The 22,185-nt window shown below is 39.4% G+C and overlaps 1 protein-coding gene, 1 long non-coding RNA gene and 1 other non-coding gene across 6 annotated transcripts in view; 2 read left to right on the forward strand and 1 right to left on the reverse strand.

Annotated features, from left to right (window-relative positions):
- The window catches only part of LOC105455012 (sestrin homolog), a 173,099-nt gene that overhangs the window by 136,795 nt on the left and 14,119 nt on the right, over nt 1–22,185 (reverse strand). For 3 of the 4 annotated variants that reach the window (XM_011698035.1, XM_011698034.1, XM_011698033.1), the window contains exons 2-5: nt 12,992–13,361; nt 11,707–12,238; nt 9,316–10,417; nt 5,549–5,614 (exon numbers count right to left, since the gene is read on the reverse strand). In XM_011698035.1, the coding sequence (XP_011696337.1) occupies nt 5,549–5,614; nt 9,316–10,417; nt 11,707–11,960 (1,422 nt within the window). In that variant the 5' untranslated portion in view covers nt 11,961–12,238; nt 12,992–13,361. Of the gene's footprint in view, nt 1–5,548; nt 5,615–9,315; nt 10,418–11,706; nt 12,239–12,991; nt 13,362–16,436; nt 16,513–22,185 lie in introns of those variants that run through there. The other variant, XM_011698036.1, reaches the window with a different exon arrangement.
- On the forward strand, nt 1,077–5,498 carry LOC105455008. Its single transcript, XR_975074.1, has 3 exons — nt 1,077–2,787; nt 3,393–3,586; nt 5,423–5,498. It is a non-coding gene; the product is annotated as an uncharacterized LOC105455008 (long non-coding RNA).
- Nucleotides 5,701–5,773, forward strand: Trnak-cuu. Its single transcript has one exon. It is a non-coding gene; the product is annotated as a tRNA-Lys (tRNA).

The raw sequence follows: 22,185 nt of genomic DNA on the forward strand, positions 1-22,185 counted from the left end.
ACAGCACACTAACATCGTTACACCTTTGATAAATTATACTGCAGCCGGGCGCAATATTTTTTTAATAAAATTACCAGCCGGAGAAAGCTTGCAAAGTGTATACCCTACGAGAGAGCATGCGACGCATCGCATAAATGTCGTTGAATATTTCAAACTTCGCCGGTGTTCGTCCACTAAGCTCTAGAGTCTTTTTACGTTGCGCATGCATTACTTTGTTTACGTATTACAAATTAGATCGAGAGATGCTATCTTCTCTTGCAACACATCCATTTTTTTTTGTCAAATCAATTATCAGAGATAAGACACGTAAAGTCTTATATCACACATAATCAATTGCATTTTCAATATTTTAGAAAAATACTATGTTTGTGTAAATTTACTACTTTAGATATGTAATTTATGTATCTGTCCAAAGTATAAAGTTTTATGTTACGTTTTTTCTAACTTTTCCTTTCGTTAAAAAAAAAAAAAAAAAACATTCGCTATTTCTGGACTAAAAGAAAACTTCTAACCAGGTCGCTTTCGAAAAAGGACGATAGCAATCCCGTGGAAATAAAAACAGCAAAATGGACTGAAACTTCGGAATTAAATGTCGCAGCGAAAATTATAATACCGTAATTCCGCGGCTTGATTTGTCATTTGCAGTTATTGTGAGCGAGTTACGGTTTCGAATTCTGCAGCAACGTTTCATCGTTGCCATGGAAATTGCTTTGACGACGGTTTATTGGTTTCGCAACTAGATGTAACATAATTAAGCGGCGGCGCACATGACATGCCGATTCCGCGTTGCCGCACGTCGGCGCCGAAAACGAGCTGCAATTTCAAACAATGCGTACACAACGAACAGTCACTTTGGTGGGAAAAGGGACTATTACTCTCTTAACATTATTTCCTACGTGTCGCGATGTACATGTCATGTATAAATACGAATGCGAGTATATAGAAACGGAAGATAAATTCGTGAATATGATAAGACAGTTATCACCGTCATCGCCTTCGTCGCTTTTCTGTGGGATCTTTCGGAACGTCGGAACACGAAATTAAAGCAATTGCTTCGTTCTATTCATAGGAACCATTACATCGAATTGATAAACGCACGCGAGCACTGGCGACAATTGACGCATTAAAGAACACGAGGCGCGATGTCAACGACCCGTAGATAATCATATATAGATGAGGATGATGTCAGGAAGAGATAGGGACCATGTGAACAATAAAGCGATCAATTTTTCTACTTTGTCTAACCGACACATCTTTTTCCTCGCGATTGAGAAAAAAGTGATAGTTTAACAAACATTATCTAATTCTCGAATGGATAAAAAAACTTAGCATTGAAAAAAATTATGTACTTATATTTAGAACTTTCATAAATTCGCGATTTTGATAAAGTCGCGAATAGGAATTAATAATTCCTAAAATTACCGTCCTGATTAAATCAACTCGGTCTTCGGTCACATTCAGCGATATATATGCAATTTTACGTATAATTGCGTATGACGAGATGTCGAAACGGTACTAGTTTTAGGAGCTAATTAACGTCATTAGCGCAATAAACTGTGCACGATCTCTTTGCGGTGAAGGGCGCTTTAGTACTGCGGGCTTTAAGTTAAGCGAGCTGAATACCACGCTCCAATACGCAATTAATAGTCACTTATCACGAAGGAGAAAAATAACGTTTATATAGAAGTAAAATGCGGAACAAAATAGATTACTGACCTAATCTTGAATACACTTAATTGCAACGGTAATACATAATAATAATGTAACTTAGAAATAAATGTTTTCGCAGGAAAAATCCCGTGCTATGAAAAAAATTTCGTCTCGAAAATGAAAACGCGTGATTCCGAAAATCGGAAATAGAAAACAGAAAATGTTGGATCTGCAGATATTCGACGTCTATCTTCGTAAGTGCATTATCAGCGAGATTGCGCCGATTACTCCCAAACGAAGGAAAACAAATGAGATTGAAGATTCAATTCGGGCTCTAATGGAGCTCGTATATGAGGCGAGTTATGAATTATTCGCAGTCGCTTGACCAAGGAACAATATTCATTGACCCGGTCAAGGATTCCCCCGTCAGTTTTCAATCCCTCCTTTCGCCCTTACTCGCACTCCTACGCGTTCTAATTTTCGCGAAAAAAAAAACTTCGAATATTTCTGCAACATGACGTGCAAATTGGCTGTGGTGTCAGAAATTTAGGTCACACGGTATTCGGTTTCGAGAAATAGCGGCCGAATTGCGCTACGCGCGGCAGCGCTACCATCGCTTTTCCGGATAAAGTGAAACTTCGTTTATTCGAGCCATTCTCGGTGCGCTACGCCGGCTCCCCAATACCTGGGGAACTACTATAAAGTAGAACGTTCGATAATATCCCTTGGAAATTGACCGGCAAGGATGTGAAGATAGTTATAGAAGAGAGGATGTATTTTCCGAGTGATCCGATGAGAACGTCGGCGGACGAAATAGGGCAATAAAATTTCTTGTAGAAAAGCGAAAGAATAGAGGAGCAGTAAGAGATGTTATCCTTCGCAACGTTATCCTTCGAAAATGATAAGACATAAAAATAGTAACGTGATACCTCTGTGACAAAATACATTTGTAATTAATATGTTGTTAAAATGATTTTGACAGTTAATATAACCAAATATAGCATCACGCGCATTTACATAATCCGCTATGCGGTTTCTTTCCGTAATACCTATTCCTGCATTCAAAGATGCCCGAGCGCGATATCGTCGAGCATGATATTGCACGCATGACAAATGGATCGCGTGTCAGTTACACAAGTAAGATCTTGCGCGAATCCAAAGAAAAAAAAAAGATAAAAATCAGTCAAATGACGATACATCATCGCATGATATCCAAGTTCTCGATGATCGATAGTTATTTCGTGTTCGGCGACGCGGAGGATAGCATAAAGATGACAGACGAATCAATAAGCAATATATTACATCGGAAAGATTTTTTATGTTAAAAATACTCAAGACATCGAATTATCCGCGAGAAAGTTCTTTGTCATTTAATTGAAACATTTTAATATCTTGCAAAAATAACCGCTGCCTTAATAATGTCACTATAAAAAATTCTACGTATCAAACAAAGTTTTTCAAATTATGTGTTTCCTGGTCAAGTCACTTTACTTTTCAATAGTGTGTTTTTGTATTATATATACATATAAATATACATATATATACAATACATATACATATGTCTATGTATATATGTATGTAAACTAATATCGCCATATAAAAACTTTTTTTAGAAATTGAAATATCAGCAAAAATATTTTTTTAAAGTGTCACGATTTTTGCATTTAAATCCATCGTGTGCGATTAATTTATATAAAATTATATACTTGTTTACACTTACCTGATTTATTACTGACATACAGTTGCAGTTCAGGGAGAACATTTCGTAAAGATTTATACCTAAAGTCTTTCACGAGGAAGCAGACTTTGTAGCACCGTTGTAACACTTTTCTGCAGTTGAAAAAGAATTAACGAAACGAGAACTTCACACATTATATTTTCCGCACTATTTCTAATTCCGCGATGCCGCGACGGTGATTGAACTTATTTATGAATGGTAGCGTATTTTTACTTTTTCTTCACACAACGGAAAAAAAAATCATATACCGATAACTGTACAGCACGTGCGGATAATAATTACGAGCTTGACGCACGTTTGTACGATAATTCGTATCCCCTTGACTTAATACAAAACGTGCGCATCAGCAGACGCGGCTCGTAATCTTATCTAAACTGAGAACGACGAGGCGTTTATTAAACTCCGAGAAGTCGCGTAAAAAAAAAATTCAATATTATGATCCGTAATAAATTATCGCATTATGTAATATTATATCCGATAATAACATAGATCGCCGCAGACCCGGTGATCTCTCTTGAAATATAGATCGCGATAAACTTGTTTATTAGCAGCCGTAACATAAATTGCAGTGCAAAATGAGTTTCGCGTTTAATGTGTGTGCAACGCGCAGCACGTTGCGTCAGCAATTCTCGAGCGTGAAATGCGATTCGAGTGTCATTACTGAAATACATTGAAATTCATGGCAACAAAACAATATTACAATAACCGACATCGATGATAATTAGATAATTAATTAAAATTCTTTGCATCATTGAAAACTGCATTTACTTTGGGGCTCTTAAAAGCGCAAAAATATATTCATCGTTTGAGAGCGTGTCGATTTTATTGAACGCCGTTAATTAATCTAATTGCTAATTATACAACGCTCTTCAGACCCGCGCGAATAACTTGATAACTTGATCATTGGCGCCACCTATCAATCGATATTACAACCGATATTCTCTCCTCTAATCCTACATTGATAAAATAAAAAAAATTTGATTTTTTGCAAAATAAAATTAAGTGAGTTGGAATAACAGTATTTTTGATTAATAATATTCACAATTCTAATAAATATATCAATCAAAAAATGTAGAAAATAAAAAATAAAAAAGTAGGTAATTAAATGATATTAATTACAATCTTCATAGAATTCTTTTCAATCTTAAGATAAACATTTTTCGGAAATGAAAATTCTTATAGAAAGTTCTATAAAGAAAAAAAAATACGTGCATCACTTCGATCGGCAATGTAGTTTTCTTCATAGACAAATAGTAAGGAATACGTTTCAGCAAACAATGCCAGCACTCGCAAATAATTAAAATAAATTAAGGGTCACCGAGGACAAGTGAGCGTTAGACCGATTTGACACCCGGTATAATGTGCGCCAATCATCACGGCCGACTCGTTACCGACTATTGCCAATCAGCTGGCGAAATCATTGACGCTGCGAGCGCCAGTGTGGTGGCCCAGATTTCGCGGCAACATCAACCGATTCGTTTTTCACGTCCCACTTTTTGTGGCGGCTGATCGCGAGTAAAATAAACTTTCTGTCGATCTCTAACAGAAAAAAAAAAAGATAAATGCAGAAAAGTCTACTTTTAATGATATACCGTCCGCGCATTTATTATCCGTATACAACAACTGCACTTGTCGTGTTCGTCATCTTTATGATTTTAATTAAGAAAGACCCGTTTTTGACATTGTAGAAAAAAAGCACAGATGTTAAAAATAGAATATTTTGTAATAAATTACATAATAATAATAATCACATTATATTACGAACGCAACATTTGCAAATAAACGATTAATTATATTCTGAATATTCTCATCGCTTTACTATCTAACACACATATTTACTCTTAATTATCTCAAAATACACGTTACTTTATACGAATGTGGTATCGAATTGCAAATTGTGCATTTGCATAAGATAACCGTAATGCTGCATCAATGACAAAGTTGTTTAATTGCATCCAAACCGCATCGAAGTTCCATTAAAACAGCACAAATAACAATTAACGCTAACCGCATTTTAACTTTTAATCTCTTTAGAAAAGTATGATCGGAAAGATACGGAAGAACAAGCCTCGGGTAACTTCAAACACCCGTTGGAACAGCTCGTAAATACAAGCTGGCATACGAATCTACGAAAGCGATTGGCGCATGCAAATTACTTACCTCCGAGAGAGGGACGAAGGCACTAGGTCCATCGAAAGCCGGCACCGGTACTGGTAGTCCTCTCTCCTGCAACGAATAAAAAAAAACTTTCAATTATATTGTATTTGCGCCAAATTTCGGAAAATATAGCTAGAGAGAACGTTCTACCGTGAGCCCGGCTAGCTCAGTCGGTAGAGCATGAGACTCTTAATCTCAGGGTCGTGGGTTCGAGCCCCACGTTGGGCGTTTTTTTTTCGTATCGCCTTGTCTACACCGCGAAAATAGTTTTTGTTAATTTTTATCAAATATATCTGTTAATTTTATCGAATACTTTTTCAAATGTTCGTTGCGACGAAAAATGAGATTGACAAAATTTTATCGTAACAGGAATAAAAAAAAATATGTTAAGAGTAAATATACAGCAATGAATAATTTAACTTTCGTGATGAGTAAATTTTGATTTCTATCATTTACGTTTCCGACTTTAATTAATTAAAATATTAAAATGTAAATATCTCTCTTTAAACATGGTCTACGCCAAAAAAATTCTGTATTTAAATCAGAAATAAAAAACTGAGAGAGTCAACAATGTGTGGTGATTAAATAATTGTTTTAATTTATGACTACATCATAAAACGGTATCCCGTATTTTCATTAAACAATATTTGATTAATTATAATTATTAGTACTTTAGAGAGAAGATATATGAATTTCTCCGAAATGTGTTCACTCATTAATAAAATTTTCATATTACGATTGAAATTCCGTACATCTACAAATTTATATTCTACGTTGGTAAATACATTAGAAAATCAAAGTTAAGAGGATATTTTTATCTCCACAGATGTTCGATTGTACAGAGAGGTAGAATAATTAGAGATATTTCGCAAATTATACGGTTGATGTCGCGATACGATGCACTGTGTTTTATGTGTAAAGCCTCCTTTTCTTTTCCTGGCTTCCTGCCGGCTTCGTGCCTGAAAATCGTTCTACACTATGTATAAAGCTTTACACACAAGTCGTATCGATCGGCCTCGAGTGTGACAATATCGGTGAGCAGAACAGCGGATTCTATTCGCGTCTACGTGTGCAATCCACATTTTTTGTCTTACTACCAGCGGATGAAATATCTGTGTAAATTGACATATATCATCCTTTCCTACATCCATCTGTCTCGCTCCTTTTATTAAGCATAATTTACTTGAGATCATAGTTTCATTTATATAATTTTAAATATGCATAAACACTTGCGTTATTTATATTATTAGAAAATAAATAAAATTACGAATGCATCTACAAAATTGAATAATATACGTTCATATATTCGTTCATATCTAATAATATTTATAACTGCTAAAGCTAGATTAGTACAAAAAAATATATAATATAAAAATATATACATATATATTTCATCTTCTTTCTTTAGTCTTTTATGATTCATATACAAACTGATCACAATGATCCCATTACTATTTCTGAAATTAATATTAAAAGATATTAAAAAAAACAACAAAGAAATACAGATAAGTTACTTTGATCTTGATAGCCTCTTGAACTCAAAGATAGCCGATTATTTTTACGATCTACTTTCATCCTATTACCAGAGACGAACGAAGTCCATGTATATTACTTAGCGCGCAATGTCCTTGCAAGCGTAAACTTCGAGAAAATAAGTTACACTAAAATAATACAAACTTGTTGGCCGGAAACATTTTTTAAAATCCCTCATTTTACCAATTGTTCGGGATTTAAATATTTACGATGCGATGCAAATTGTTCGTTTGTTTTTGACACGCACGAGCCAAAACGTATAAAACTATATTGTCAGGTATTTTTCTTCGATGACACTGCCGCGTAAATTAGATCAATTCGCCGTGGTAATTCTTTCCGTGTGGAAAAAGATTAACTGCCCCCGTAATAAGATTAATGACCGGCATAGAATTCGGAGGCACAGAAAGAGCAACTCCGCGATAGGCCGAAGTCGCTTTAACCGCGAACCTGCCTAGGTGCGGGATATTTTTAGGCCGCAGTTCAAACGCCTCCCCAAATAGCCAGTCAAAACAAGTCCATTAATATATAGCCGACGGTTACTCCGGTTTATCTTTTATGCATAAGCACATCCTTCGCCGGATTATTCCCACGTATTCATTTTCAAGCTAAGGTGATCATTTCGTCCGGTCATCAACTACCGTTCAAACATCTCAAACATTAGTTTAGTTAAAAATTTCTCAAGATATCCCGAAACTAGTTGCAATAAAATAGGATCAGAGTATATAAAATTTTTTTTTCCAAAGGTCGAACAGTGACGACTTTCGATTGCGAAAAAAAAGCCCGAACAGCTGCTACTAGACTCCCTCACGTGAATCTCATGGTAGTTTATTTATTAAGGGAACTATAAAGTAGCGGCGCATTAAGAGCGGAGATACAGAGTCACAGCGGCGTAAGAATCGCGCTCGGCAGTTACTCTTCGCGAAGGACTCGGATAAATTGCCGCAAAGCTGGAGAGATAAAGCCTGAAATATTCTGGACAATCTCAATTCCGCCGCGGAATGTATACAGGGTATCTCAGAATTATTGCACTTGCTCCCCGAGTCAGGAATACCGGAATTTCGAGCTGAGGAAAACGGCGATCGCTCTCCAGAATTACATTAATAATCCTCTCGTAAGTCCATTTTTTATTTTTAATTTCAACAAAAGTTGAAAACTAATTAAGAACAAGAACTCAAACTCTTCTGAATTGGAAAGACTATTTTTTTCAAGTTTAAATAAGAAGAGATCGTAAGATAAGAATAGATCACAATCGTATTCCTTATATATAATTTTTAATTAACTTGCAGCAACAATCAAAGTCTTATAATAACCAATTTTTTTCGCCACAAAAACTGTAACAATAATTTCAGTTTTTTTTTCCTTAAAAATAATTCGTCCAGCAGAGTAAGTGCAATATTTTTGAAATATAATCCTGTATGCACGTGTCGGTATGCTCCTTGTCTTTGTCGACTACATAACGTTTTCAACCTTGTCTCGTGTTGCCTAATAAACTTCAAACACGTGGATACTCGGCGAGGAATGTTCGAGCAAATGCAAACTTCAGTGGAATCGTTGCGAAAGAATTTCGGCCGAGTGCACGCGAGAGTGTAAACTTCGCAACTGTGCTAACGTCTGCTCTCCCAAGATTTCGCGAGCGAAACTTTGCACGACCGTCGTCGCATCTAGGCTATCCGTTATCTCTCGCATCGGCCGTTTCACAAAGATTTTTTCTCTTCCGGAATGTCGGAATGTCTCCGTGTGCTCTGACTCACGGCACACAGTGCGATATTTAATTCTCGTCAGGGTCTACACACATAGATAGTCACGGACAATAACGATAAGCCGCTCTCTTTTGCAACTTCCTTTACTGCACCTCTTAAAAACTGAGAGGTTCAACGTGAGACGAGAACGAGATTCGCGTAAGTAAATTGAATGAATTGGAAACTAATTAATATTTCAAAGTTTAAGCACAAAAATTAGTACAATTTAATAAAAATAATTACTTTCTAATTAACTTCTACGTATTATAAATATTGCTATAAAAAGCAAACAAAAATATGACTAATCTGAAATATAACACTATACTTAAATATAACATAACACTATATATAAAATAGGTTCAACCTTGAAATCTAATTTGAGACAGTTGCCAATTAATGTTAACGCGGATTTATTTGAACGCGAAAGACGTATATTATTTGGCGCATCGGCCAAATCCGAAGGACTCCGAAATAAATCTGAAATAAATTTTCGCTCACCTTGACCATCTGGAGGATCTCCGCGCACTTGATCCTGACGTTCTGAAAGGGACAGTTAACGCTGAGCCTGAGTATCACCGGCAGATGCAACGTCACCAGGCTGAGATACTTGTTGGGCTGCGCCTGCCTGGGTCCGTCCAAGGCGTTACCGAGATTCAGCATCCTGCCGACGTCGCCGGGTGTCACTTCCGGGCTCTCGAGCACGCGGCCGCTCTTCGAGGACACATCCTCGTCCTGCGAGAGCGGCCTTTTGATCTGACCGGCGCTGAACTTCCTCTCGTCGTTCTTGCGCAGATAGTCCTGCTGCGTCCGGCGAGAGTCCTCCGGTATGTCATCGTAGACCGCGGCCTCGTGGCTGCTCTCCAGGTTCATGTCCTGAAGGTAGCAGGGCTCGTTCTCGTTCTCGAAGCCGTCGAGAGTGTTGAAGACGACCCCGTCGCTGCGCGCTGCCTCGCTCTCGTTGAAGGAGACGTCGTCGTCGGTGCCGCCGTCATAGTATCGGCGCTGCTCGTGCGTTAGCAGGTCGCCGCCGCCGGCGGCGATCTTGGCTCGACGATTCAGATTCCGGCAGTCGAATGACGCGAGGCCGCTCAGGTTGTCATCGAACTTCGGACTCTTGCCGTACACACGGGTATCCGCGTCGAGCTCGTCGTCCTCCAGCTGCTTCTGCTTGGCGCCCTTCACCTTCACGTAATTGTTCTTCGCCCTGCCGGGACAGTAGTCGTCGCTCGTCGATCTGTCGCTCGACGACGAACCGGGATGCTTCCTCTCGGTCTCGTTATTCGAGCCAAAGCGCGGGCACCTGCCTTCGATGTTGAAGCTCTTGCTACCCTCGTCCGAGGACGTCGAGTGACCGGACCTGCAGCTCTCGACGCCGTCGCCGCCGGCGTATCGCTCGCGGAATCGCCTCTCGTTCAAGAGACGACCGTCCACGCAGTCGTACGAGCATTCCGGATTGTTCTCCTCGGGGAACGCGGGCGGGTTGTCGTTGATGCTCTGCGGAAAGAAGCCCTCGGTCCGGAACGTGTCGTGCAGCAGCTGCTGTTGGTGCACGCTCCGCGGCGACGATCTCGTCGGCGACCGTTCGACGTTCATATCGTATCTTCATCCAAACACGAATATTATCGATTAGAGGTCGATAATAAGAGTATACATGTCTGATTTATCTTTTGAAAAAACGCTTTTCTCATTATTGAATGAGCCGTAATAGCAGCAATCATTTATAAAGTAATTTGAAACGGCCTCGTTTAGTGATGAATTATGAACAATGAGATCGAAAGAAGATAAATTGCTGCTTATTTTCTCATGAAATCGCTATTATCCAGATTTGTCATGATCGATAAACAGCAATTCATTTATCTCTTATCGACGCGACATTTCTTTTATACATTCACGACTTTTTGATACGATTGTTTTTAATTACGTTAATTTTTTTATATTCAGTCTGTCTAGCGTTATGTAATCTATTATCAACTTTCTCTCGAGATTAGACTTGAAAGTTAAAATCATCCTGCGAGAAATGTTATGTGATTTTAGCAAGTTGTAACGGAAGTAAGTTGTGCAAATTCCATTAAAACAAAACGAAAAAAAAAGAAGCGGGATGCAGGAAACCGCAACATTCGGTCCTTGTAGTTACGCTTAAATGAATATGATATTCTTCCGCGCTTGTTATTAATCCTGATAACGTGCACATTTTAATGAACCGCCCGTGATTATTTAAATACCGCGTTCGCATCGGGTTTTACGTGTTTGCGTGACTGAATGCTGATATTAAATCCAGAACCAATAATTTGCCGAGGGAGAGAGAGCACGAAACGAAATGTTTGCCCCGATTAAATATGTCCGCTCGATCGAAATTATGATACGCGAAGCGAGATTATTTTAGGAAGTATTTATTACACAATATACCGCATACATTATTTGTTATTTGATAACCGTTAATTGATTAATTGTTAATCAATGGTCCAGGTAATTGATACCGGTAAACAAGCTTGTTCAACAAATTGTATAATTTTAATGCTCTCTAGCGTTATGCCCGTATTCACTCGACAAGGCGGAAAATGGAATGATCGAATTTATTACGACATATCAATTAAACCTAAATATTTAACAAATGGAATAAAGATATGCAACGGCGAATATTTTACACATTGTCGAAGTTGGAGATCGCGCTTTATGTGATTAAAATACTGCAATCTAATATTTCCCACGCGATAAATTCACCAATAAACGAGAATAAGTTTCTTTTAGAAACAACGAGACTGAATGAAATATAAACAGAAATTAATCAAATTGATTATTCGCTTCCGTCAATCAGATATAATTTTACCGAAATACGTTATACATTTTTCATAGCCGAATCTCTGTATTCTACAATGACAGAACACGTACCTTCCGTCCTGACTGGAGAACTTCCCACTCGCGCTCTTGGTGTTGTCCTCGACGTCGCCGGTGTCCTCCCAGCGATTTGGACTGCCGACACCGCCGAGCCATCCTTCGACGGTGGTCCTGGCCGCGGCCAAGGCGATGTTCCTTGCCGCCTCGTCTCTGGCGCACAGCGGCGCCAGGAATCTACTGACGAGCTCGACTTCGTCGCCCTTGGTGGAGGCGCCGCTGCCCGACGAATTGCTCGGCTCACGGTACATCTCACTTCTCCCCGTATCGTCGCGCACGTTGTTTTCCTACCGCCCGATCCTTGCGGAATCCTTCTTTCGTCTTCGGAAAGCAATCGCACGGAGAATCGAGGCGCCCGGGCGCTCGGCTCGATTCCCAGGATAAACAGCGCGCGATGGACCGGCGGGATATCCACACCTCTCTCCCTTCCGACTCGCCTTTTCTCCCTTTTTTCGCAGAGAGACCCTCGCCTATTTTGCGAGCTCGTCGAACAATCCTCCCTCGAAAGCGGCGAGAGTAATCGTCGGTGCTGTAAGAGGAAATAGCGCCCGTTGTCATCAAGGTTCTGTTTATTTTAATCTCAATCACGTAGATCGCTTCGCGCGGACCGACTCGATTGCTCCTTACCTTGAAAAAAGCGAAATGCAACACAAACGAAGAACACGGTCGATCGCTAATTACGATTATTCTCGTCGGTAAATTTTCTCTGTAATCCAATGACTCTTTATCTTAAATTTTTTTTCTATGCCATTGTAATTTTATGCGAAAACAAGTACGCTACAATCTTCTTCGCTCGTTCTTATCTGAATTTTTTTTGTACGCCGCGCGATAATCTCTCTATCGAACGAACGGTCGTTCCAAGATCGCGTCTTCACCGAATCGACCGTTCGGCTCGATCGATTGTGTTCGCCGATTAAACGGCACTCCCGACGTTCCCGTTTTCCGCGACTCTTTCCTTCTCTAAGCGGCAAAGAAAGAAAGAGGGCGAAGGCGAAAAAAAAAAGGAAGGCGGCGCGCGAGAGTAGATCGCGCGCGCGGTACTATCCTCGCGTAATTACGCTCGTTTCGTCGCGTTTCGCCGTGAGAGAATCGGCCGTAAAACTCGTTTCTCGGAGGATTTTACCGAGGCGAGGTGCACCTCGGGATACGTTTCAGGGCGATAGAAAGTAGGCAGGAGGCGAGGCGTCGGCCGCTGCAGCGCCGCGTCGAAGCGATCTATCCGAGATTCGAGTTCGAGGGGCGAGACGATGCGGCGGGAATAGAGGACGATTCTCTGACGTACCTTCTTCCACGAGGAGAAAACGATCGACCAGGAGAGCGTTTTAGCCTGATCGGATGCGATCGATCGCGATGCGTCCTCTTCTCTCTTCCCTCTTCTATTTTTGTACCTCTTATACAGTGCTCGTCTTTCTCCGTCTGTCTTTTCTTCTCTTTACTTTACCGTCGCGGTTTCTATTATACAGTTTGTTTCTCGCTTTTTCTTCCGTGTCAACGCAATCACCTCGAATCACATTTTCCTTCACATCGTTGCCCCGCAAGCGTTATTCTACCGAATCTCTCGCGTAAACGTCCCGAATGATTTGCGTACAGTCTACCTCCTCGTCTACGCTCGCGTTCCTTTCCCAGGATGATTACTTTAGTCCATGAGGCACCTGGAAGCAGCAGAAAAAGCCACAGGATAAATGATAAAGAAAGTACTTTCTGGTCATCCCCCTCCCCCCACCCTACACCGCCCTCGTAAGCAAGGCAAAGAAATCTCCTCTCCCTCGATAGACGAAATCATTTTCCTTTAACGGATTCTGTCCTCCATGGAAATGGACGTGGGTGAAACTCCAGAAAGTACCGTCGTGCATTAAAGCGAAATGATCGACATCGATCAGAGAAAGAGGAAATGAAGCTGCGCGCGGCAAAAAGACAGATTATGACGCGGCAAAAGCGCGCATTTCGCCGAGTGATTCCATCGTGAACCGTATTGAACTTCAATTTACCGCCGCGTAACGTACCACGATCGATCTTTACGCTCTTACGGCGGATGGTTGTAATACGTTAGCGACGTAAAAGAGAAGGAGAGAGGAGGGAGGAGGAAGAGGAGGAGGCCACCTCTAATAGGGAAACACTTTTCAACGGTACGGTAATAACCGGCGGATTATCGTTCGACCGCGAGCATTATGCAATGGCAATGCGGGACTCCGTAATTCCTGAACCTTGGAGGAAATCAGTATTTCGCTGTATAATTGACTCTTTCGCAATCGCGAATCGCTCAATTCAACGATCTATAAAATGGACTAATTCCAACATCAATTTAATTTACAATTATACCATCGCGAAATTATTGTGTGCAAAAAATTATTATGCGTGCAACACTTAATCGTATATACGTGACACGTGCCTGAAAATTGTGATGGAAAGTAAGCAGTTCGGCAAGTGCAAAGATTTACAATTCCGCTTCGCCAGCGGGCGCCGACTGACGCCCGATGATTCGGAGTGATCAGCTGAGTTAGCAGTTTTTGCGAGGAACAATACGCTGAGTGTCCTAATCGCACGTATAGGATGTGAATAATCTTTCGCGATGCATATGAAAAAAAAAAATAGCAACTAATTAATTACCGCGGGTTACAAGATCGTTGTGATTAATCAATATCATAGTTCAGGTAGTTTGCAATTTGATTGATCGATTGTCATAAGAGAAAGTCTGGGTCAAGGTTCCGAGGTCAGGAAATATAAGAAAGGTCGCGTCAGGGTAGCAATTTATCGAGGGATCACGAAGGAATGAAATATCGAAGGGAATAATAAGAAATACACTCTCACGGATGGACAAGAGAATCAATACGGTAATAATATGTCAGTTAAGCTCGCAATGTAATAATGTAAATGTTGGTAATGTAATTTTAAAAGATCTATCGCTAATATATATATGATAAAGAGTGTAAAAGTAAGAAAGAAATTCGTCCCGGTCTCACGGTGCATTAGCGCGATTGCGCAAATTCACACTCACGCGTTTATTTCATATATACGCGCGTTTTCTTATTGCGTAAGTCGTGGAAAAGCCGCGGACGAGTTTGTAAGTTGTAACACTCGGCGATGTTCCGTTAGAGAATCTCTATGAAGAGAAAACGGTTTTGCTATGCCGTTTCTGTTTCTTTAAAAACTTTATGGTCCACTCTTGTTTCCAATGATGGAGTTGCTAATTGACTCGAGATCCACATCGGGGTTTTTTTCTCGCCGAATCAATATAAGCGGCTCAATGATGCGTTACAGTTATCCCTCGCGCACTACAGAGATAATATGTCGATCGGCTAACGGAATTTTTCAAATCTTCCGCCATCCGGGACATATATGTTAATGTGTGATTTTTGCGAACCTGTTATTGCATGATTAATGATGGTTTCAAGGTAACACTTAGGTCAAAGTATAACCTACACGTAACACTTTGCATTTAGGTTTTGATATTAACACTGCACTTTTACCGCGATCAGCGGCGGCTGATTATAGCCTTTACCGCAAGACTGAGCGAATCACATACGAGACTTTCACAAAAAGTATACTACAAAGTCATTTTTATAACCGGTAATAAATGAAAAATATATCACAATTTACGCAAATGGAAAGAATATAATCTTCTAAACTTGGTCACTCAATTATATATAAGTATATCCCATTTATCTCATTAATGGATTTATATTTATGTGATAAGTGGTAACGTTTACAAAATATTAGAAATTGCAAAGAATATTTTTATAAAAATGCAAATTAATACTTCATTGTTCCGAAAGAAGGCAGATTAAAAGGATTTGAAGTTGTTATTGATTCTTGAAGACTAGTCAATTCCGTTTAGCCTGTTTATCAACTTAGACATAAGTTATACATGTACCTGGAAGGCTTGTGTTTATAGGCGGATTTTGCTTGTGTTTAGATTATTATTATAAAAAAAACTCATTCGATACATATACCCACACTGTTAAATCTATAGTGTCAAATTTAACCCTACTTAAGTCGCCACTGCTCCTACCTAATACATAATAGTTATTCTTAAATAAAATAACAGAATTTAACCCAAATTTGGGTTAAATTTGAACTGTTTTGAATTATTTAACTTCATTGTTTTAGTTAAAAATAACTATTTATTAAGTAGGAGCAGTGGCGATTTAAATAAAGTTAAATTTGGCAGTATAGATTTAACAATGTATATATAAAGGTGATTTAATTGATACACAATTGCTTCACTTCAATATAATCAAGAAAATAATCAAACATAATTAAAAGTATTATAAAAAACCAGTCCGGATATCGGTAAAAAAAATATATTCCAAGAATGCAAGATAATGTTTCCCGTACGTTCGAAAACGTAGTAGATTGTAAATAATGGATTTCGCGCCTTGATGAAAAACAAAAGCCAGTTTATAATTGCCGATAGTCACGGCAATAAACAGTATTCCATTCCTTTTTGCCGCATACATAAAGTAACAGAATAATTGCAACAATTATTACATCTATCCGAGCAATCGTTCTGTTCGTGGAAATTAACAGGAAGCTACAAGATAGACAATCATTCACGTCACTAATAACCAGTAATTTCATTTAAAAACTCATTTATATACATATAATATTGTTGAAGCGATACTTAACGATAGATGATAAACTGTTTAACGATATCCGCGACAGACATTGATCTTCCTGGATTCTTTTACTATAATAACAATAAGTTACATACATTATATGGTACTTACAAAATTTATATAAATATTAGCTCGCTAGCTTTCGAGCGATACGTATTCCTATTTACGTCATCGCAGCGTGACTTCAAGTGTATTTAGTTACTTCGAAAATAATTTCAAATAATTCCCCCTCTTAACTTTGGATCGTGTAAGTATCTCTCCCCTCTCGCAGTCCTTCGTCTCGTTTCGGCTCCGTTCTTCGCGCGCGCGATCTTCGCGACTATCTAAATATTTATAACGCCTAGAAGCCTAAACCCGCCACTCCGCGCGCGCTTTGTTGAATTATTAATGTCGCGACTCTGCCGTGCTACCGCATGCTCGCGCGCCCGCGAGCCGCCGTGCATTCACGATATGCCGTGTACGCTTTGTCTTTCGAGGGTATAAGGATGGTCAGGGCACGTCGGAGAACGTGCGAGAGAGAGAGAGCGAGAGAGAGAGAGAGAGGTGATAAAACGGTCGCACGCGGCGCGGCGCAGAGTTCGGCTCGACTCGCTCAAGCGAATTAAATGGAACGAAACAGAAGCGGATTATTAATTCTCCCGCCCGCCCGCAGAATAATATATTCCATTGTAATTTCATGCGCGGAATTTACCCCCGCGTCGCCGAGGAGCGTGCTTTATTACCGGATCGAACGTCGGAAATGCGCACCACGAGTGCACCGCAAGATGATCTTCTCTTTGGTCTAATGACCGCCTATTTACGAGCCTCACGACGCCGACGTCGCAGATGGGATTAACTTGCGAGATGCATACGAGTAATGATGCATTCAAGCGCTCTTTCCTCACCGTATAGAGCTCCCCACGAGAGATTGCTGCAGAATAAAGATTTCCCACGTTCTCTCATCTATGAATTTTACGATCAATATATAAGATATAATATTCTTGAAGTCGTATAAAGCGGATCCGCATTGCTCTTCAATACGTTGCTCACATTCTATTTCTGTTTCTATTTCCCCGCTGATGTTTTCACTCTATTTATACGCTATTACATTACATATTAATATTATATCGAGAACCTTTCTCTCATCGAGATATAATATCCACATTAATTGGCACGTCTAAAATTGAAAACGTTACTGCATAGTAACCGTGTTACTTTGGTACGTCCCTTGTAGGGGGGAAAAATGCAAATTCAGCGTTAACGGTCTAACAAACAAAAAAAAAAGATTCACGCTGTATGAAAACGACGCCATTAGGATTATTTTCGCGTAGCGAATCAACTTCACTGTTGCCTGGCACCAACGTGCACAGCGTTAAAAACGCGAAGGGGGTAGTGCCTGATACGATAGCGTGTCATCTGTAATCTATGCAAAGCCATCCATTTCTTAACACGCGCTATGTCAGTAAAAATAATAACATTTTTCATTTCCCAAATGACTTCCGTATAGTTTTTGTAAAAGAGACCGCCTATATTTATGTAGATAAGTAATCGTCGGGCGGTACGCATGTGCATTTTCTAAAAGTCACCTGTCCAATTCAGATAATACGCTAATACAAGCTATATGACTCGGCTTCGCCGAAGGACGAGATCGATCGTACGATGATAACAACGACGCGCACGACAAAAAACCCGCTAAGTGCGCGAGGCCGTTACGGAGCTCCCGATGCCGCCGCACGGCGGTTAGCGCGCGAATTGCAAAAGCGCCGGCCGGAGTCGGCTTTTACGGCTCTGTGACACGCGAGAGAGAGAAAACGCCGATAACATTCGATGAACTCGGAAGAACAATGAAAAAGCCCTTTTGCTCGCCGCCTCCCCCCTCCGCAAAAGCCCGAGCTTTTTCTCGTCGCGACGCGCGCTGTGTGGACCCGGTAATTTTATGGTCAGCTCGGTTTTGCACACAAATGGCGCGACGCTATCTAAAAGATCCCATAATTTTTTTCTAGCTGGGAAACTCAGGTATCACTGCTGATGCGCCAAACTTTGAAGTCGGTCAAAGAGAACATTTTAAAGAAAAAAAATTCGAAATTTTTTACTCGGTATAAGATATTCTGGGATAAAAAAATTCGAAATTTTTACTCGGTATAAGATATCCTGAGACAATCAAAGTTTGAATTAAAGATCTAATTGTAAGTGCAGTCCAATAAAATTTAAATAAGTACGATCTTGTCATTTTTCAATCCCTTAATTTATGTCGCGGGCATAAAACTCGTACATCATCCGCAAAACGGTTGCGGATGCACGTCCGATGGTGGGCGATGACCCATCTTTATGAATGCAACATTGATTCTCCGATTCAAAACCCGAATGGCATAATAAGGTGGCGATGAATATATATGAAGGATCAAAGGCAGCGCAATCGTTGAAAAAATAATACATGAATTATCATATCGGCTTTTACATACTTCCGTTACTGACAAAGCCACCTGCATGTGCGCGGTATATCTCTCGGTGTGTCTAATAATTCTTTCTGATTATCAAAATCAATTAACAACAATGTGTACCTTAGAAGAATATATTTTAGTATCCTTAATAGCGCCTAATTTGTATATAATATGTTTAACAATCAAGGAAAAAATTTGACTTTTAAAATTTAATAATTTCGAAATATTTAAAATATTTATTAACAATATCTGCATATGTATACCAAGCTTTTTTACACGTTTAACTTCTTCGTGCCTTATAGAGGAAGTGACTAACTGTAAACTTTGTGTCTCTTGAAAACAAGCTACGCCGCTTTTCATCGATAATCGCAATTTATTTCGCGGCCGTTATTCTAATCGTCATTAATCATTCCGGAAGAGTCCTCGGGGCGCCCGTTCGAAGGCGTTGACCGATCTGTATGTACCCTAAATGCAACGTTGATTCTGTTATCCCGGTCGAACGTTGGCGGCATAACAAGTGAGAGATAGATAATGGCATTACGCGCGGCGAGGAGAGACGAGACGGAAACGAGGCTACCTCGGCTAGGAGGCCGAGATAGACGCACGTAGCGGGAGGCGGAATACGATCCTGATTGCCAAGGAGAAATCTTGCAGCGTGATCTCGGACGCGAGCGAGGCATAATGCGTCTTCGTCGAGGCGAACGAGAAGAGTACGCGCGGGTATTAAATTATAGATACGACCTAGAACCCGTGACCGGTGGCGAGCAACGGTTTAGGGAAATTTCGGATATGCCGTCGGTATAACAAGATTTTGTGACTGCAGAACTACAATATTCCAGATGACTTTGATCGCACGACGAACTTCGCTTCTTCGTCATTTAATATATTTCATTTATCTTGTAATTTTTAGTAATTGTTAGACATTTAATTATTTAAAGTAAAATAATTTAGTTTCGTTACACTGTGAGATAAACAATTACATGACATTCACAGTTCTCTATACGATTGCAAGAAAATAATTCGAAAAATTAAGACCACTTTTGAAACCGCGGCTTTGATTAACGAACAAAGACGTGGACGTTCATTAAAACCTTCAAAGTGCGCTTGCTTGCATCATCCGTTAGAAAGAGTAAAGTTAGTTGTTGTGTTGCCGGTGGCATTCCGCGTATAGAATGGCCTTACACATGAATACAGTAACGCGAAACCGTAGGCGAAGTATAGATTGAAGATTAAAAAACAAACAAGGTCCCTTCCAGCCTGCGCCTTCACGCTACTAAACACGGAGGACTCGCGATTATCGCGAAGCGGCCTTTTAAACGGCGAATCCAGGTCGATATTAATGGTGCGTCTTGGAAAAAGTTAGGGAAAAGGGGGAGAAATGTACTATCACGGAAAAGAAATACACAATGAACGTTATGTCTATCTAACAAAACAAAGAACCATCGAAAATATGTGTATCTCTTAAAAAAAACTATAAACTAAATCACCCAATAAATATAAAATTTATCTCTAAAACATAAAAAATTTCTCTAAGATTTTTCAGTACATTTTTGTTTTTCTGTAAAACGATAACAAGAAAGTAATTTGATTACTCAATTAATAACCTATGTTTATATTAAAACTTAACATTTTCACACGAAACAACACAACATCTAAACTCTGTATCTTGAGTGAAATATGAACTCATCAACATTGGCCTTAACATCGTCTGATATATAATTCCATCGTACGATACGTTATTATATAATAACGATAAATCTTGTCGAGACCGTGACGACCGCAATGTGTAGACCATTTACGTCACGGACATAATGAAGAATAAAGATGTGATATACACATGCATGATAGGCGGTTGTGGATTGAGGCTTACTCACGCATTCGGACGATATAATGCCGCATTTAGGCAGGCAAGGTAATTCTTGCATCCTAAAGGAGCACTCCGCGTGTCATGATTAATCGGCTAATTGACTTTTCATGAATTTTAATGAACACAGCCGGACGGGCACTCGAGGTAGTAGTTTGTATTCATCTCGCTAATTTGTGTGCAGAGTGGATACATTGTTCGCATTAAATATATAGACTATATATAGAGCGCTCTCCGCGCATTTTCTCCCGGGTAAAAATTCTTCAGTAAATTTCTAAAACGTACAATTTCCTGTAGAAAAATTTGATAAAACGGCAATTTTTAAATATCGCGCATTACAAAGAAAGTCAAATTTTGATAACTAAATGTAAAGTTGAAATTCTCTATAAGGACGAAGTCGGTTTAAAATTAAATTAAGAAAGATATCTTTCTGCATATCTAATATGAAGATATAAACACAACTCTTCACTTCCACGCACAAGTAGAGAATTAACATCTTTCGTGAAATTGAATAAAATATTAGTTCAATTTCTGATATTTACAATCAAGAGAAAATGCGTGATACTCAGAATATATTTTGCATATAAAATGATTGGCAGTAAATGTGAATATGAATAAGCATTTTAATCAAATAAATGATTTGCCTCGCGTTCTGAATATATATTTCCTCATGAAATACTGTTTGTCTACCGAACATCGTTTTGAAATGAAATCGCGATATCGATATATGCATATTACATCTTTTGAACAATAATATTTCAGAGGCGCGCTGCCTTTAAATCTTTGTGACATAATATTACAGTTCACAGCGATGACATAATTTTGATAATACACGTTCAAAAAATCACGGCTATAGCTTTACATGTTAAAGGGTACCTACATTGTGAAAAAAAAAAAAGAATAAAATATAGGCGTGGAAAATTTAAAAAGCTAAGTCAGTGCGCGCACAGAGCAGCAGAAAAAAACAGTATTGTAAAGTATCAGTATCAGTCATTTTAATTTGAAAGAACTTATTATTCCGTAACGTTCACTTATCAATAGAAAACCGTATTGTAAACGAGCAGACTTGCTAAAAATACCGCGTTAAACACGTGATATGTGCATGCACGCGGGCATGCACGTGCGTGTGTCGGCTAGCTCTCGTCGGCAGAAGAATCGTCAAAGATCTCTTGTGTAAATCATCCAGGCAAGATGGCCCCTCCCCAGGTTCAGTCCATCGATTGCATCGCACCGCAGAGATGTGGGAGTATGAAAGGTGCGCCGTGCGTTGCGCTTATGCGTGAATAGCGCGTTCCGTTGTGTAATCCGCGGCGCGCATCGATGCACTTTAAGGCGCGTTCCCCTAAAACCCGTTCTAAAGTACGCGCTTTGACAGATCGGAATATCAAGATGGCATTGAAACCTAGAATTCCACATAAATCTTCACGAATATTTTATATAGAAATTATAGAACATATGTATGTTTATATTCAATATGTATGGATGTATATAAATTAATCTTTATTTCGTTCAATTAAATCTTTAATTAAATCTCGCTATGTCTACCGTATATTATATATAGAAAAAAGATATATTG

The sequence above is a fragment of the Wasmannia auropunctata genome, unplaced genomic scaffold (assembly GCF_000956235.1).
Source record: "Wasmannia auropunctata unplaced genomic scaffold, wasmannia.A_1.0 LD335963.1, whole genome shotgun sequence".
NCBI classification, from domain to species: Eukaryota; Metazoa; Arthropoda; class Insecta; order Hymenoptera; family Formicidae; genus Wasmannia; species Wasmannia auropunctata.